The 17,447-nt window shown below is 38.1% G+C and overlaps 1 protein-coding gene across 1 annotated transcript in view; it reads right to left on the reverse strand.

Moving 5' to 3' along the window:
• LOC101571550 (formin) overlaps window positions 1–17,447 on the reverse strand; it is a 314,401-nt gene that overhangs the window by 258,323 nt on the left and 38,631 nt on the right. The window contains exon 3 of the mRNA XM_004643140.2: window positions 5,458–5,519. Within this exon, the coding sequence (XP_004643197.1) occupies window positions 5,458–5,519 (62 nt within the window). The remainder of the gene's footprint in view (window positions 1–5,457; window positions 5,520–17,447) is intronic.

Consider the following 17,447-nt stretch of genomic DNA (forward strand, 5'->3'; position numbering starts at 1 on the left):
AGCTATCTGTGGTGAGATGTACATGACAATCCAGCACTGGAAAGTCACCCAAATGATAAAGATAACTAAACTCTGTATAGTCCAGACAATGTCACTCTAATGATTGGAGATTAGACATTAAGAATCTTTAAAGAATATCTATAAACAAGTGCATGCTGCTTAAATTTCTCTTTGGTGACTAAAATGGTCCAAAGTAACAAGTTTAGGTAGTTTTATGTCATTTTATATCTCGTAAATAGATAAATGACTGGAAAGTTATTTTATACTAAGATAGACATATAATGTGTTTTAAAGATAATATCATGATTGTCATGCTGAAATACTACATGTGGCTCTTGATTTCAAATCTTCTTTATCTTTGTAAGTGTTGTCTGCAGGGATTTAACTTCTAGAATAGCAGTAATGGGTAAGAAATAACAGTACTCTAGCTATACTTTATATTTCAAAGTACTTGATATCCAGATGAGATTTTAACATTTAAGATCACTGCTCACATTAAGATATCAATATAACTGATCTCTTTTGAGTGTTCAACAGCTGAAGTTTGGAGACCATAACTAGAAACATACCTGGGCTAAGCAGACAGCCAGTACATCGGCCCTGGCCCTCCAAGCTCAACATGGACCCAGGACATGAGGAAAACGTTTCGATAGGTCCCTATAACTTTAGTGAGTTACCCAATCCCCAGAGAAGGGAGATTTCTGAACTCTAAAGAACAGGAATCAAGGAATGTACACCGTGCCAAAAAAAAGAGGGGAGGGAAAACGCTCCCATGCTTTCACAGCAAGCAACATGGTCAAGCAAGACCGTGACCTCTCCCAGCAGCTGACCAGAGAAGAGGTGAGAAATTGCACATTGTTCTAAAAGTAGGGTCTAGGAAGGCTTACCTCACCTTGGTAGACAGCACAAGGTCAGTTTTTATTAACACAGGTCACACTTTAACTTATTTTTAAACACCCAGATAAAAAATATAACCTAAAAACATATGAAAATAACACCACAGTAATAAGAGGTAGATAGAAAAAGTGTCTCCAATCATCAACCCCTTTCTGGCAGTTTCCAGTTACAGCAGTAGCTGGCCACTTTTATGGTTCAGTGATGCAAAAACAAAACAAAACAAAAGAAAATACCCAAAACATGTCGAAAACTATAAAATTTCAACAAAAAACTTTCAATTCCTTAGCTGTAATTGTCCTTCAAAATCATCAAACTCTCCATCTTCTTACAGATAAAACTAATGAGATTTGTGACAAGAAATATCAGACTTAAAGATAACTTCCATAAGTAAAGGGGTCTAAGAGCCAACTAATTACAATCACTATTCCAGTCCTTCAGGACCAATGACCAATGCCTTGGCTCTTTCCCCAATCTGCCTTTCCATTACAGTGTCCATGTTTCGATTACACATGCTTTAACTTCTTAGAAAATTTATTTATTCTTGCCAAGTGATCATGCAGATTGGACCAATGAGAAATATTCTGGACTCCTTACCTGGATCCACTAGATCAACCTTGTAAAAGGAGTTCAAAACTGCTAAACTATGACATGATCTCTATTGAAGGCTCATTAAATTAGCTCTCCCAAAAAGGGCCCTGACTGCGTGCAGTCTTCCCAACACTGGCCCATCGCAGCTCAAAGTGGCTAGACAGAAACTCTGCCCATTCTTCACTAGCCACAGTTAGGGATGCCTTGTCAGAGGGGGGACACTGTGGACAGACAGGTTACAGTTATTATAGGCAGTTGGACAAGACTGTGTTCTTGAGGGAGTTAAGGCAGAAGGCTCATTATGCATGTCTACAACACACTAGAACTTTGTACGATATCCTATCCTCAAACTGTTAGAAATGTTGGTCATTTATTTGCCATTCCAGTATTTCTCTTATGTTTTGATCTTAATATATCTCTGCTACCATGAAAACCTTTTCTTAGTTTAATTGTTTTGAAATAATTTAATTTTTAATTAATTAGTATTTAATTTTCTGAATATTGCTTAATCTTAATTTTTGTTCTAAGATTTATACTATATCTTTTTTTAAATGTTTTCTTTTCTTTTTTTAATTTATTTGTGTGTGTGTGTGGCCAGCTCAGCCCACCAAGGGGCGGGGCTGGCTGGCATGTGGTGCTGGGGGATTGAACCACGGTCCCAGTGCTTTGCTAAGCTTGTTTTAAGTAGGTGCTTTAGACCACTGAGCCATCTCACCAGCCCCTATACTATATCTTTGACCTACAATTTATTTAAAAGACATCATATGATATCTTCTCCTAGTATTAGAAACTTTAAAAAGTATATTTCCATTTTCTGTTGACTTTATATTACTTCCTTCCTGTCTTTCATACACACATACACACACATATATGGAAAAAAATACGTGTATAACCCAACATAAAATTGATTCTTGGGGCCAGGGAGACGGCTCAGTGGAATAAGTGCTTCCCTGGCAAGCGCAAGGACCTGAATTCAATCCCTGGTTCTGAAAAAAAAAAAAAAAAAAAGACTGGTTCTGTTTCATAGAAATCTGCAATGACCTTTAAATAAGGGTTCATCTATTATATTTTTATATAGTCCTGCATATCATATTGAGAGCTCTTTATTATTCATCCAAGAGCATACTGCAACTTCTCTTGCCTTTTCAATTAGGCTCTTTGTTTTTTCCTATATGCTACTTCTGGAGGTATTAAAATATTTCAAGTTTGTATAACTAGAAAATCTTACTTTTACTTTTCAAAGGTATGTTTGCTAAGTATAAAATTCAAAGAGGACAGATCTTTTCTTTCAGTCCTTTAATTAGTCTAGTTTCTTACACACTTGGTCCTTTTTTATTTCTAATGTAGAATAAGGTGCTATTTAATTTTGTTCTTCCATAGCTAATATTTTTTATGTATATGCTTTAATAATTTTTTTCTTTACAATAAGTTTTGGACAATTTCATTTTTGTGTATCTTGGTATGATCTTATTTTAATTTCTTGTGCAAAAGGTTCATTTTTCTTGGATATATGGTATTATAAGTTGAACTAAATTCAGAAATTTTATATCTTTAAATATTTATTGCCTACTCCTTTCTACCTTGAGCATTCTAATTATATGAATATAAGTTTCTTGGTTTTGACACAGTGAACTATTATGACTGATCTGTAAATTCTTCATTTTTATTTTGGACAATTTTTATTGTTATATTCATTTATATTTGTAGATAATTTATCTTCAATTTGTACTCTGTTTAAAATTAAAATAAAAATAAATTAATTAATTTAAAAAAAAGAAAGCTCTCACCCTGGGAACTCGCTGGAGGTACACCTGAAGAAGATTAATGTCACAATGGCCAGATTTACATATTTCCCTAGGAATTTTGAGGTTATTGGTGCCAACATTTTGATATTTCCCATATAAATAAACCATCCTCTCCCACTCTCTAACATTAAAACTAAAACCACTGAGAGTACAAAGAAAAAGACAAGACTAAGACTACAGATTATCAACCAAAGTTAATGATGTCACCCATATGCCCTTGCTACTACTGGATCAATATTAGCCAAGTGGCTATATTTGTAATATTATTGGTTGATTGTCATTTGACCCCCATTGAGCCCACCCTTCATGACTTTGCTCTATAAAACTTTCTTAGAGAAGTAAGTTCATTGGCTACCCACTCAGGACCCCTCCTATCTCTTAATAGCTTTGCCTAGTCCTAGTAAATTTTCTACTTTTTTAAAAAAGGAAAGAAAGACTATTTCCATACATTCAATAAGTGATTAATACATAAAACATATTAGGAGTTCAAGTAGGCTGATAACAAAAATCAAAGCTGATTTATAAATGAACAAAGAAATAGACATTTGTCACAAAACATAAAAATGAGCAGTAAGTATATAAAATATGCTCATCTCACTCATTATCATAAAAATGCAAACTAAGCCTTCAGGAAGGTATCACTGCATACCTATTACTAAACCAAGAAAAAAGATAATAAGTACTGATAAGTATATGGAAGAAAGGGTACCCTTTCACACCATTGATGAAAATGTAAACTACTATAACCATTATTTAAAAAAAGCCAGCAATCCCAGTACTGGATATATACAAAAAGGAAACAAAATCAGCAAGTTGAAGAGATATCTACATACATATGTTCAATGTAGCATTATTCACAGAAGTCAGGCTATAGAATCAAGCTATGTATCCATTAAGGGATGAACAGATAAAACAAATGTATATACACATAATAGAATGCTACTCATTCTAATAAAGTGGTACACTGTTTCATTTGCAACATGAACGAACCTGGGGGACATTAAAGTTAAGTGAAATAAGTCAGGCACGATAAGACAAATACTTCATGGCCTCACATAGAATCTAAGAAAGTTGAACTCAGAAGCAGCAGAATAGTGGCTACCTGGGGCTGAGGTACATAGAAAGGGGAAAGAATTAGGGAGCTGTTGGTCAGAGGATGAAAAATTTCAGAAGGATAAGAAGAGTGAGTCCAAGAGATCTACTATAGTGACGATAGCTTATGAGAATGTACTGTCATTGAAAATCCCTGAAAGTAAAGTCTAAGTTTCCTTATTATAAATAAATAAGTTCCTAAAGTAATTCAAATGTTAATGAACCTGATTTTTTTGTTATAAAATATACACATATTTCAAAACATGTTGTGCATCATAAATTTATATAATTTTCTAGTTGCAATAAATACACATGTTAAAGGACTATTTCATTCACAAATTCATCAAATTAGCAAGTAATGAGTTAGCATTATTTAAATTTTGCTGTTATTCTCGCCGAAAGTATGGGTTCAGCCCAAACTACACTCTGAGTCTGATCACATATCTAGTTATTTGAAGTTAAGATTCTGAGCTTCCTGCCCTAAGCACTGCAAACAAATTCTGCAAAGAAGAAAGGACCATTAGGTGGCAGGACAAGGAAAAAGATACTTCAGCCCTAGCTCCCAACGGAGGCCCAAGATGGTAACTTCCCAGCACTCACTATGGCTTTGGAAGGGTTCACCATGACTTCCTGCCATGAGGGTCTCCTTCAAGGGCCTTAATCTGCAGGATATCATGTTGCAGGAGATATGCTTAGAGATACATAGACATGAGCACAGGAACAGGAGTAGGCACAACTCCCAACAATAATTTACTGTGCATAGGAAAGATGACCTTTATATTATTTCATATAAACAGTGAAAGTCTAAATACTCTACCTTCTTCCCTGGTTTAAAAGCAGAACACCCATTTTTAGATTCCAAGACATTGATCTAATTTTTTCAAACTGAGAAACTAAATGTATTAAATAGTATCCAAGACATTCACCCCCACAATAAAGTCAGAGCCCTCTGACAAGGGCAAGATGCTGGCGGCACCCAGAGAAATGCTTCAGCGCAAGAGGAATATTTACTTCAACACTTGAGAAACCTCAGTATCAGATGGCCAGTTCAGTAGAATCAAAGAGAATGATATACCTGTAGGTTTTCAATTTCTTCTTTGTGTTCTCTCTTCAAGTGTAAAATAGCAGCTTGGTATTCTGTAAGATCACAAAAGAAGCTAGTTACAAAGAAGCACAAAACGAGGTTCAAAATTCAAGTGAGCATCTCCTAGATCTCAGAAGTCGCCTACAAATAAGCTGAATAAATAGATGCTATAAATGGACACTGACTTAAGGAGAAATTCCATCAGTTTTGTTTTTTTTAAAGCATGATTAGGGTGTTTCAGATGAAGACTGGGTCACCGTTTGTCTTTAAGGAGGAGTGGAAGTGTAAGCCCCACAGAGAACAAACATAGATGTGCTAAGAACAGGAAGTAAATAATATTTTCAGCATGAGATGAGAGCAGTCTATTTTTAACTGTTTTAAAAATATCTCCATTTGAAAGCAAGACTAAGTAACCCTTGGCCAATGTTAGTGTTCTGATCACCTAGAAAGTTAAGATTATTTCTCATTTTAAATAAGAGATTGTAGAGTGAATTAAAGTTGAAATGACAAAAATAAATTTCTGGTTTAATTTTCATCTGAGAATAATAATATTTATTTCAACTGTAAGTCCCCAGTGTACAGAAGAATTCCTGCCAACCAGTGAAACTACCAGCCATCTGGATAAGCACAAAGCAGCCAAGACAACTCTCCAGGAGCGGAGCTAAGCATGTGGTGTCCCAGGCGCTGGAGAGAGCCCCAAGGCAAAGCGCTCCAGGCAAAGTGCTCCAGGCACGTATCTGCTCTGGAGTAATCTGTTTTCACAAGTGTGTCTGGGGTTGTGAGAAGGAGTAGGAAAGAAGTCAGAACTCATTGAAAAGGTAAAAGACAGACTATTTCTCCAAGTGAATTTCACAAATCATGCAGGGAAGTTGAGGCTTTAATTCAAAAGTGGATGAGGGAAACCTTTGGGAAACCCCCAGGAAGAGGAGTATCAGTTATTATGTGCCCTTGTGGAGAACATGTTCCACCGGGCTGCTAATCCATCAGCAAGTTCCGTGGGTTCCGTGTCCAAGCCACTTGTCACTGTCTCTGCACCAATGCCACTATGGCCCAAGGCACCATATTTCTCCCCTAAATGGCTATGGTGCTTTCTGGTAGAGTGACTGGCTGTCACTCTTACCAACACCATGACTAAATCTTGTCCCATCAGCCAAGTAATCTCCAGAAGACATGAACCAGATTTTGTCTCACTCCTTTTGGCATGAAATCAACCCCCCCTCCCATTGAAACTCATCCAGCTCTCTCTAATCTAGTTCCCATGTACCTTTATCATCTCATATTACTCTTCTTTCTAGACATTAGCCCCCTTGCCCCACACACCGGCCCCTTGCTGTTTCCTGAACTTGTCAATTTCTGTTTCACTTCAAAGTCCTTGTTAATATTGGTGACAAGGTTAGCCAGATACCATATAACCAGCACTGTTGGAAGTACAAGTATCCCACAGTATACACAATATACACTGATCCTGGGATCCTTGGAGGATACCAAAGTGTGCAGATGCCCAAGCACATATATCACAGTATAGTCCTACGTCCTCTGCACATCCTACTGTATCCTCTTTTTTTCTTAACTTTATTGAGAAACAAATAGCAATGAAAGAGTTTCAAAACCAATTAGTAGGACAGTTTCAATAATTAATACATTGCATATTGTCATCTCTGTAATGGTTATTCATAGTACAAGATACAGACATGATATCCTGTCCAAACACTATTGGTACAAATCTTTCTTCTCACTGAATTAAGAGAAAGTAGCTGTATATCTATCCTAACTATTTTGTATCTACAGATACAAAATGATCCTTCATTTGTATCCTCTTTTTTTGTTTAGTTTTGTCAGAGATAGGCATTCCATTGCCATTTAAATATTGTACGTGCATGAATTCAGCAAAATAATCCAATGTAGTCCAGTAGTCTATAATAGTAATGGGTTATTCATAGCACTGGCAATGTCAGAAGTTGTTGACTTGAGCCTTTTATAGTCAGCCTATTAATATGGCTTTACTTTTTATACCTCATTTTTATATTTTTCTGCTGGATGGTTAAGACCAAGAAAATCAAGACCTATATAACAAGAAATGTAATTTTTATATTTGCCATGGTCAGTCAAATCACCTCAGGATTTACCCTGAAACCCTCTACCACAGTTTATAGATCCTTTGTCAGTGTCAGCCATGTGGATGAGTCATGGCCATTGCCTGACCAGTTTGCTTTCTGACAGCCTAGAGAATGTTTTCTCTCCATGTGACTCTCCTTAGGCACACTCTACATCACTGATCACTTTCTTCTGTGGCCCCATAATCTCCTTGATCAGAAAGTTTGGGACACAACTGAGTTACAGGATGTTATAGTACACTACCATATCCTCTTAATCATCTCAGGTTATTCATAATACCTAATATAAGAGCTATGAAACTAGACATTATACTAAATTGCTTGGTAAGGGGGAAAATAAGAAAAAAGAGCAAAATCACTATAAATGCAATGTTTTTCTCTTCAATCATTCTGAGTTTTGGTTGATTAAATTTGTGGATATGAAACCCTTAGATATAGAGGTCCAAATGTATTTTGTATGTTAATTCATTTTGTTTCTCAAAAATACTTATTTATTTGGTACAGGGTCTTGCTATGCAGCTCAGACTTGTAGTGATCCTCCTGTCTCAGCCTCCTTACTGCTGGGAATTACAGGTGCGTGCCAACATGCCTTTTCTTGGTGGCTAGCAGAGCAATTCTGGGGTTCTGGGACCAGCAAGGCATGTGGTACAGGTGATGAAATCCCGGTCCTCAAGCTTGCCAGGCAGGCACCTGGACTGCTGAGCCATCTCCCCAGCTTGCTAACTGATTTCAGCCTCACAAGAACTCTACGATTGAGGAACTGGCGTTATCACCATTAATGAAGAAATTGAAGCACGATAGGTTAGGAAGCTAATCTAAGGAAGCAGAATAATCTACAGAATCAGAAAATATGTTTATTTCAATGCATGAATATGCAAACAAATCACAGCGCACCCGTGGAGTGTAGTACAATGCAGCATGAAAAGGAACACAAGGACTATCACGGACGAATCTCAGTCATTGTCTACACTAAAAGAAATCAGTCTCTGAAGACAAACTAGTGTTTAATTGTGTTTACCTGACAACTGGAACAATGAAAGTAGTGGGACAAAGAACAGATCCAAGCGGCAGCTACCTGAGGTTGGAGATGAGGAGAGCTCGTGACCGCTGAGCCACAGCGCACAGAGAAATTTTGAAGTTTAACAAATTTTATTCTATTTTGGTTATGGTAACAATTATAGGAACTTGTGCATGTGTCAAAACTCAAAGAACTGTGCTCATGTAAAATTCAAAGAAAAATTCTGTAATAAGTTAGATTTTTAAAATATGCATCAATTTTAGACTTTTAAATGTTTCCTTTAGAACAGTCAATATGCCAAAAAGATATCTGCTGCTACTTTTTATATTTGTTGTGTTGCCCTACGGCTATTAGCAGATAATATAGTAGCACAAAAAAGGAGCAAAACATATGCAGATTATAAGAGGAAAATTGAGGTATATATACACTACCAAAATGTATATATAAAATATATACACTATATATACTTAAGAAAACTTAAAAAATTGAAAAAAACAATATATCAGGATACATGAGTTTAGGAGAATTGCTTGATTTAAACAGCAATATACAAAAAGACTTTGAGCTAGCAATAATTTTAAAAAGAAAACTTAAAATATTTAAAGTATCCTTGAAAATAGAAAGTACCATGTCTAGGAAATAAATTTAAAGACAATATACAGAAAACAGTAACACTTTATCAAGGTGTTTTACCAAGAAAGATACAGAAAGATAGTAAGCAAGCCATGTTTCTGCTATTTATAAGACTCATCAATGTAAGGTACTGATAATCCCAAATTGATCTATATTCAATAAAATCCTTCAAAAATTATTGAGGATTTTAATTCAAAAAGCTGTTTTTAAAATGTTTATGAACTCATAGAGGCACAAAATGCTTAAAAGAAAAAAGAGCCAAGAAACTGAAAAATATAAAATAAGATTAATTTACCACCTAGCAAGAATTATTTTTAGTTATTATAATGTAATTAAGGTAGTGTGGTTTTGATATGGAGACATGAAATAAGACTAAAATATAGACATACTCTGAATTTATGATCATTTCAAGTGAGAAGGAAGTAGCACTAAAGATCTTGCTGACACAGTGATTGGTCTTCAATAATCGATGCAAACATCCTAAATGGATATTTCTACAAAAAAATGTGAAATTGAATCATACTTTATACCATATAAAAGGTTCTTCAAATCCGTTAAAAGCTACACTATTAAAGGGAGAACTGTGAATATTTTACATGACAATATAGCATAATATCTCTTATAATATTGAAACATGACAAGATTTCCAAAGACACACAAAAAGACTCTATATATCAAGAAGGGAGCTTGTAAGTTTAACTATATAAAAATCACAGCTTTTTTCTCAAAATATAACAGAAATCACATCATATGGAGTAGGAAAATATATTTGAAACAAATATAATCAAATGATATCTAGTTTAACTATTCAAATCCTGCAAATCTACTAGAAATCGAACCCATGAAAAACTAGGCCAAGAAACTCACAATTAGAAATATAATGCAAATACTACATAAATAGTGATACTGTATTGTTTTGGATATAGTATCAAGAAAAATGCACGCACAAGTTCAGTAGCGAGCCCAGTGTGTAAGGACCTGTAACTGAAGCTTGATTTGCCCAGGCAAACCTGCAATGCAGAGTCAACTGTGTGAGTCTGCCGACACTGAGCATGGGAGGAGGTTCTGAACACTAAGAATCCCCATACACTCACAGCAGGGGTGGAACCTCATACAGACACTGTGGAAAATGTTTGGAACTTTCTAAAAGTTGAAGACACTCATATGTCCCTACCCAGCGATCTTAACTGATACTCCTTGGATCCTGGGTTTTCCCCAAAGGCCTAAGTGTGAAGGCTTCATACCCAAACTGGTAGTGCTGGGAGGTGGTGGAGGCTTTGGTGGGGGTTGCTGGTGGGAGATCACAGGTCACTGTGTGGTGGTGAGTCCTCAAAGAGGGTGGCGAGAACCTGGGAATACAGCCTGTTCCCATTTTCATGACCCAGCCATGTGGTGCGTGGGTTTTCCCTACCACACACGCGTGCTGTGCTGCATAGGCCCACAGCAGCTGGCCAGTTAAGCATGGAGAGAAACCTCAGAAAATATAGGCTAACCATTGCTGCAGCCTGACCTCTGGGATTATAAATAACTAAACCAAATCAATTTCCTACTTGTACAAGGTAGCCAGAGGAAGGTAGTACCTTCTTGCAAAGCCAGTGCTCCTTGAGAACAGGATCTATGTCCCGAGCAGCAGTCATGCAGATTATATTTTGGGAAATTATTCATTTTGTGTAAATTATACTTTTAAGGGTGTGACATATATAGATGTGACTAATTCATTAACAAACTGATGAAGATCACTGCAAGTTCACACCCAGCAAAGCATGATTCAACTCTCCTCCTTAAACAAACATTTTTGCCAACAGAACCATCGTTACAGGCAGCATGAAAACACCTAACCCCAAGAGTGATAAAACAGAGTCTCTAGGAGGCATGTAGAAGGAAAGAGATAATGTCTTTGCTAACAGAACACTCATCTTGAGGGCTCACAAGACAATGCGGCAGGAATGAAGGTTACAGAATAATGCTACAGAACAGAAAGGGTAAATCGGTGGCTTTCAAATGGAGCTGGGGATTGAACTGAGGCCCTTGCACTTGCCAGGCATGCGTCCTGATAATGGCCATCCTCTTCCCCTCATTTTTTCCTTTTCAAATGCCTTAAATTAACGTGAGACAATTTTTTGTCATGAGGATGGTGAGCAGAAGTTCTAAATCAAGACCAAGGATGTTTGTGTTTGTTAAAAATAGAACTTGAGCTAAGCATTCCGTAGCTCTGGGATTGTGTAAATGGGTAAAAAAAGACACAGAAATTTTGAACCTTAGGGATTGATTGGAAGGGAAGATGCCTTTGAAGTCACCTAGCTCCAGGGGAAGTTAGTAAATGAACTAAAATAATCTATTCCACAAAAAGCTTGACATGTTTCTTTTAGGAAGAATATATGAAAAACATTTAAAGAAGGCTTCTCACTGGCAGAATTCAACATTTGGGGGGAAAATATGAAAGAAAAATAAAACCTTTTCTAGTCAAGTATCTAAATGAATTGGTCCCCTTTCTATTCTTCCTGGTAGAAATCTTTTCTGATCAGTTTACAATAGCAAAATATTTTTTTTCTGCTAGGTGTCTGGTTTATGTCCTCCAGTTTGCCAAGAGTTCCAAGTTACAAATAACTTCAGAAACACAGAAAGTATAGGTTAACTATTGGTACAATTCATCAATGATTATAAGAGTTTGTTTTTGTTAAATAAGATTGCAGATAACATTACTATGTGTTACTTCTCAAGAATAAGCCTAAGAATTTTACATATGCTAACTCTTGCCAGTCTTCCACATTGCAAACATGTCAAGGTCTATTTGGCAGATGAAGAAACTGAGATGCTCAGATTGAACAACTTTCTCCAAATCACATGCAGTAAGTCCCAGGAAGGACATTCATGCCCGAAGAACCTGTGCATTTACTCTAGACTTTTGTTTCCTTCATTTTCTTTATTTGCCCTTTTGGATTGGGTTAAAATCAGAAATACAAAAATTCAAAATCCTTAGGAACTTAGAAGTTTCTAGTTGTATCCAAGCAATAGAATAACTTAAAAACTCAAGGAACTTTTTACATAAGGTTTTCTTATTTTTTCTGCATTTAGGGCAGGGTCTGCAGGGTCTACAGGGTCTCACTATGTAGATCAGACTCATAGTGATCCTCCTGTTTTCAGCCTCTCTCGTGCTGGGATTATGGGCGCGCGCCACCACACCGAGTCTCAGTCACCTTCTCAGCGTGCTTCCTCAGCACCCTGGAGGATGGAGCCCTAGTTGTTGCCCTCTGCCTCAGCAGGTGCTTTAGTTCACTGAGCTATCAGGCCAGCCCTACATAAGTTTTTAAAGTATTTAAAGTTATACATTTTTAATCCCAGAGAAGTTGAAGGAAGCTTAGGCCAAAGTGAAATGTATGCGTTATGATGTACTATCAAGTTATGTGCTTACAATTTGTTCATCTTCTCCATAGAGACTTCCAGGCCCCTAGCTACCAGATTATGGCTAAAACGGGTTTTACTTACTCTCTCTTACACATAATTCCTGTTCACTCCCCTATTATATACACAGACACTCATAACATTGGCAAACTGGAAAATTAGAAAGAAAATTCCCAGCTGCATATGGAGCATAGTGTGTTCTTGCCCCTGGGCCCTAATTTCCACTGCTTGCTCTCTCTGTCCATACTCTGCCTCACACTGCTATATTTTCAAGTTCTTACTTCAGTCTTAATGACAAGGAAGCCTTTTTCTGAACTCTACCTTGAGGGATACTTGAAGCTTTCAAAGCAAACTGCACACATACCAGAAAGGAAATTTTTTTGTAATAGATATATGGGCTTCATTTTGACACTTGACAATTCATTTCAATGTGTTTTAAGGAAAAATACCAAGCTGGCACGCAGACTTCATGATCTCATGGACAGTGCTGACCTGCCTCCTCACTGGACCACCAATGCCAACATCACTTGTAATGACTTACAAATGCAAGTCCTCGTTGTGCTCTGCATTGCCTCATGGAGGTACTATCACAGGCCCCTAAATGATGATAATTCACATTAAAATTGAGACCCATTGCTTTGTAAGGGGCTCATTTTATCCAAGTAGAAAACAAAACTGAAGAAAAAATTAGGTAAACCTAAACCTGTAGCAAAGCATGCCCCAAAATAAAGAAACTGGCACATGAAAGAGGAAAATATGCTAATTACTGACAGATGGATACAAATTCAAAAAAATTTATCCATAAGCAAATGCAGAAACTTTCTCCAGTTATCTGTAACATCCATGAAAATGATGACAGTCACGAAGGGCAAACTCCCAAGTCAAATGCTTCAAAACCTAACAACAAGGTCAAAATTAAGCTTGTATATTTTGTAAGTTTAGGCCAAGTGTAAGGCCACATGTCAGGCACCGTAAGCCCATAAACAATGCAGCCCATAGTCACGATGTGGTTTGGAAAACACATAGCTACCTCGATTCTGTCAAAAACAGGGGAGAAAGATTCAACAGTGATGCCAGAAAAAGAAAAGAGGAGGAGGGAGGAGGGAGGAGAGAGCTGGGGAGGGGAAGGGAGAAGAGAGGAGAAAGGGAGAGCTACCAAAGGACATTTGAACCCAGTGCCTCGGGTGGGCAACTGGGCAGTACAGGCAGTCACCTGTACTGTGGCCACAACACCTTCTTATCAGTTCGCCTTCAACAGTCTCACATATGATAGAGTCTAAGTCTATTTTTTTGATATTTGGCTACTGACAGCTTTTACACTCACTTCTCCCCGATTCCCACAGTTAGGCAACCTGATAAAGCCCGTAGCACTACAGCAGAGGAGACCACACAGGTAGGAGCCCTCGGCCTCGACTGATCCCAGTCTCCCTCATGCTCGCACAAGTCATTTTCAGAGCAGCTCTCAGGCCTGCCCCATGCTCCCTAGAAGTCTCATTGAGTAATAAATCTCTCCACGCCCTCCCATGTGTGTGCATTTGTATGTGTGTCTCATTGTCAGTCTTCACATCTGAGTCAGACTTTGGGTGGAAAGTCCATCCTGCCTCTTTGAAAGGTAAAAAGCCACATAAGCCATATAGAGGTTAAGTAAATAATTAGTGGATTAATTTAGTACCTAATTCTATTCCATTTCCATGTCTGAAAAATATAATATTGGACCAGAACTCCATAAGAAATTCCACAAATTAATGGATAAAACTCTTAATGTGTGTCCTTGTTCAAGAATGTTTAGGATATTTTTTCAGCAGAAAAAAAAAAAAACAAAGAAATATAAACATTTCATTACTGAAAAGAACTCTAAGTTTACCGCTTCTGCACTGTTATGTTCTGTTAGCTCCTCACCCAACTCAAATGTTGGCTCCCAGGAGGATGGAGGGGGTCTCCGGGTGGCGGTCAGATCACAAGGGCAAGGCTGTAATGAATGGGATTCGGCTCCTTAGAACAGAGACTCCAAAGAGCTAGCTCAACCCTTCTGCAACGTGAGCACCCAGGAGCCCTCCCCAGACGGGGTCTGTTGGCACCTTGGACTGGCCAACCTCCAGAACAACTCTGCTCTTCATAAGGTGTTGAGTTTGTACTATTTCAGGGCCAGCGAGCTAGTTTGGCAGTCCAAAGCACCTGCTTAGGCAAGCGACCATGGTTCAATCACTGGCACCACACGCCATGCCAGTTCTGCCCCCAGAGCAGGCTGAGCTAGCCACACACACACAAAAGATCAAGTTTGTACTATTTCATTGTAGCAGCCTGAACAAAGATACTTGATTTCGTAGCCCCTTTTATATGGCCAGGCACAGAACTAAGGATGGAGCCCGGTTTCTTTGGACATTTATCTTTGAAATATCCAAACTCTTGTAGCATGTATACTCTAGTATTAACCACTAAATAAGCAATGTTTTTATAAAAGACTTCATTTGATTTCATCCAACTGTTTCATAGATAGACACGAAAGACTGCAGCATTCTTGAGCAACTATTCACCAACTTCTACCTCTTCTTTCCTTTAGGACATACACCACTTCCTATGGATGTGCCTGGCCAAGCCGACTTGCTTGGCCTAAGGAACATGAGCAGGTGTGGGGAGGGGCTGTAAGTTCAAGGCCTGCTGGGGCACATCAGCCAGACTGTGACTCAAATTGTTATAAAAGGGCTGGGGATCTAGCTTGCTGCACCCTGGGTTCAGTTCCTACAGAGAGAGAGAGGGAGAGAGAGAGAGGGAGAGAGAGAGAGAGAGAGAGAGAGAGAGAGAGAGAGAGAGAGCGCTTTTTCTTCCTGTGCAGTTCAAGAATCAGAGCCTACAACAGTGAGCAAGAAACAATGCTTCTAGATAAGCACGGGCTGGTGGGGGGAGGGGAACAACACATGAAGTACCAAATTCCTGCCGCTAGGTGGCAATCACGATGCTTTATGTTTAAACTTGCCGCACAGCACCACAGCAAACACCTGAAAGCTTGGAGAAGAGTTGAGCAACGCTGCGCTGAGAGACAAGGCTGTTGCTTCAGTTTAAACGGTGGAGTGGTGCGGACATGGAAACTAGCTGAGAAAATTCAAACAAGTACAGACCATTTCCAACTACATTTCCAGAAAGTTCAAAGTGACCCAATAGACTTGCAGTTGTTATAGATTCACCTATTTTTTAGCTCCTGATATAATTCACTTTGAACTTTAAAGTACAAAGTGAGAAGGTTAAAAGTCACAGGTGAGTAGCAAAACGGAATTATATCTTGGAGAAAGAAATGGGACAAAACACCAAAGCGATGTGCTGGGCTCTGGCCCGCCGTGCCCTAGTTCCAGAGAAGGGCAGGGCAGGCAGGACAGCAGGAGTTGGGTTACTAACACAGCAACAGGCTCTGCCAGCACCCCTCAAGGGCAGAAACCAGGGCCCTGTTTGCTGCTTAGACAAAGGGACAGGTGTGGAGAGGACAGCAGCACAGAGGCCTCCACAGGAGGGCACGGAACCGACTTCCAGCGCCAAATCCCCATCACTGGAATACCCACATCACTGACTCAGACAAGGGACCCCAAAGCACTGTGGTGAGCAGCCTCTAGTCCAGAGCTCTTGGAAGGAACAGGTGAGATGACCATCACAGCGACAAGGGCAAGAAGAAGAGGGAAACCATCTCTTACATCATCCTATGACTCTTCAAACTTCAGAAACATGAAGAAATCTTACTGCCGAGGAGGCAAAACCAAAAATTAACAACTGAGATGTGAAATCACCCAAGACAAATGTTACATATTAAACACATACTGGAAATACTTTACTAATGTTCACAATCTTTCCCAAGATAAATGAAATAGTGACAACCATTATAAACACAATAACAACAACATCATACCAAAAAAGAAAGACAAAAAGGAACAGTAGGTGATCATAAATTTTTGAAGTATTAGAAAAGTCACTGAGATGAAAAACTGAAGAGCTAGATCAACTCTGGCACAGTGATGGAAGTAATTTTTAAGTAAAAGACACTGAATACTTAACTAAAACTACAGCACAGTATAAGAAAAAGATAACAGGGAAAGTCAAACTTAAAAATTCTGGCATTGCTACCAGGATAGCAAAACAGGCCATGAAATAAGAATATAAAGAAAAATAAATAAATGAAAAGGGAATACAGAAATGAAGTGTGTGATCATAAGTTTCAAGGAAATTTGTGAGGAAAGGATAAAACTTTTTTTTTTTTTTTTGAACTGGGGATTGAACTCAGGCTCCTGTACTTGCCAGGGAAGCATTTATTCCACTGAGACATGTCCCTAGCCTCATCTTTTTTTTTTTCCAGATAAAGAAAGCTATTTTTAAAAGTTCAAATCTAACAAAATATTCAGACCTTACACCCTATAAATATATGAATTATTTCCAGAAGATTAAAACTCTAAATGGGACAAACAACAAAAAAAACTTTGGAAGAATATTCAGAATACCTTTATAGTCCTGGCATACAGAAGGGTTTCTTAACCGAGACTTAAAAAAAAATACAAAGTAACCGTTTTAAAACTTCAGTTATATTAAAATAGCTAAAAGTAGGTATGTTGAAAGATTTCATTAAAAAATAGTAAGTTCCACACATAAAGAAGGCATGTAAAGTATCTCATCAACAAGAAATCAGCGTTCAGAATAAATGCATCCTGGAAACAAATAAGAAAAGCAACCACTGGGGAGATAGCTCAGCAGCATAAGTGCCTGCCCGGCAAGTATGAGGTCCTGAGCTTGATCTTTGGTACCAGAAAAAAAGACAGAGAAGGAGGGAGGGAGGGAGG

This window comes from Octodon degus, unplaced genomic scaffold (genome assembly GCF_000260255.1).
Source record: "Octodon degus isolate 3935 unplaced genomic scaffold, OctDeg1.0 scaffold00166, whole genome shotgun sequence".
NCBI lineage: Eukaryota > Metazoa > Chordata > Mammalia > Rodentia > Octodontidae > Octodon > Octodon degus.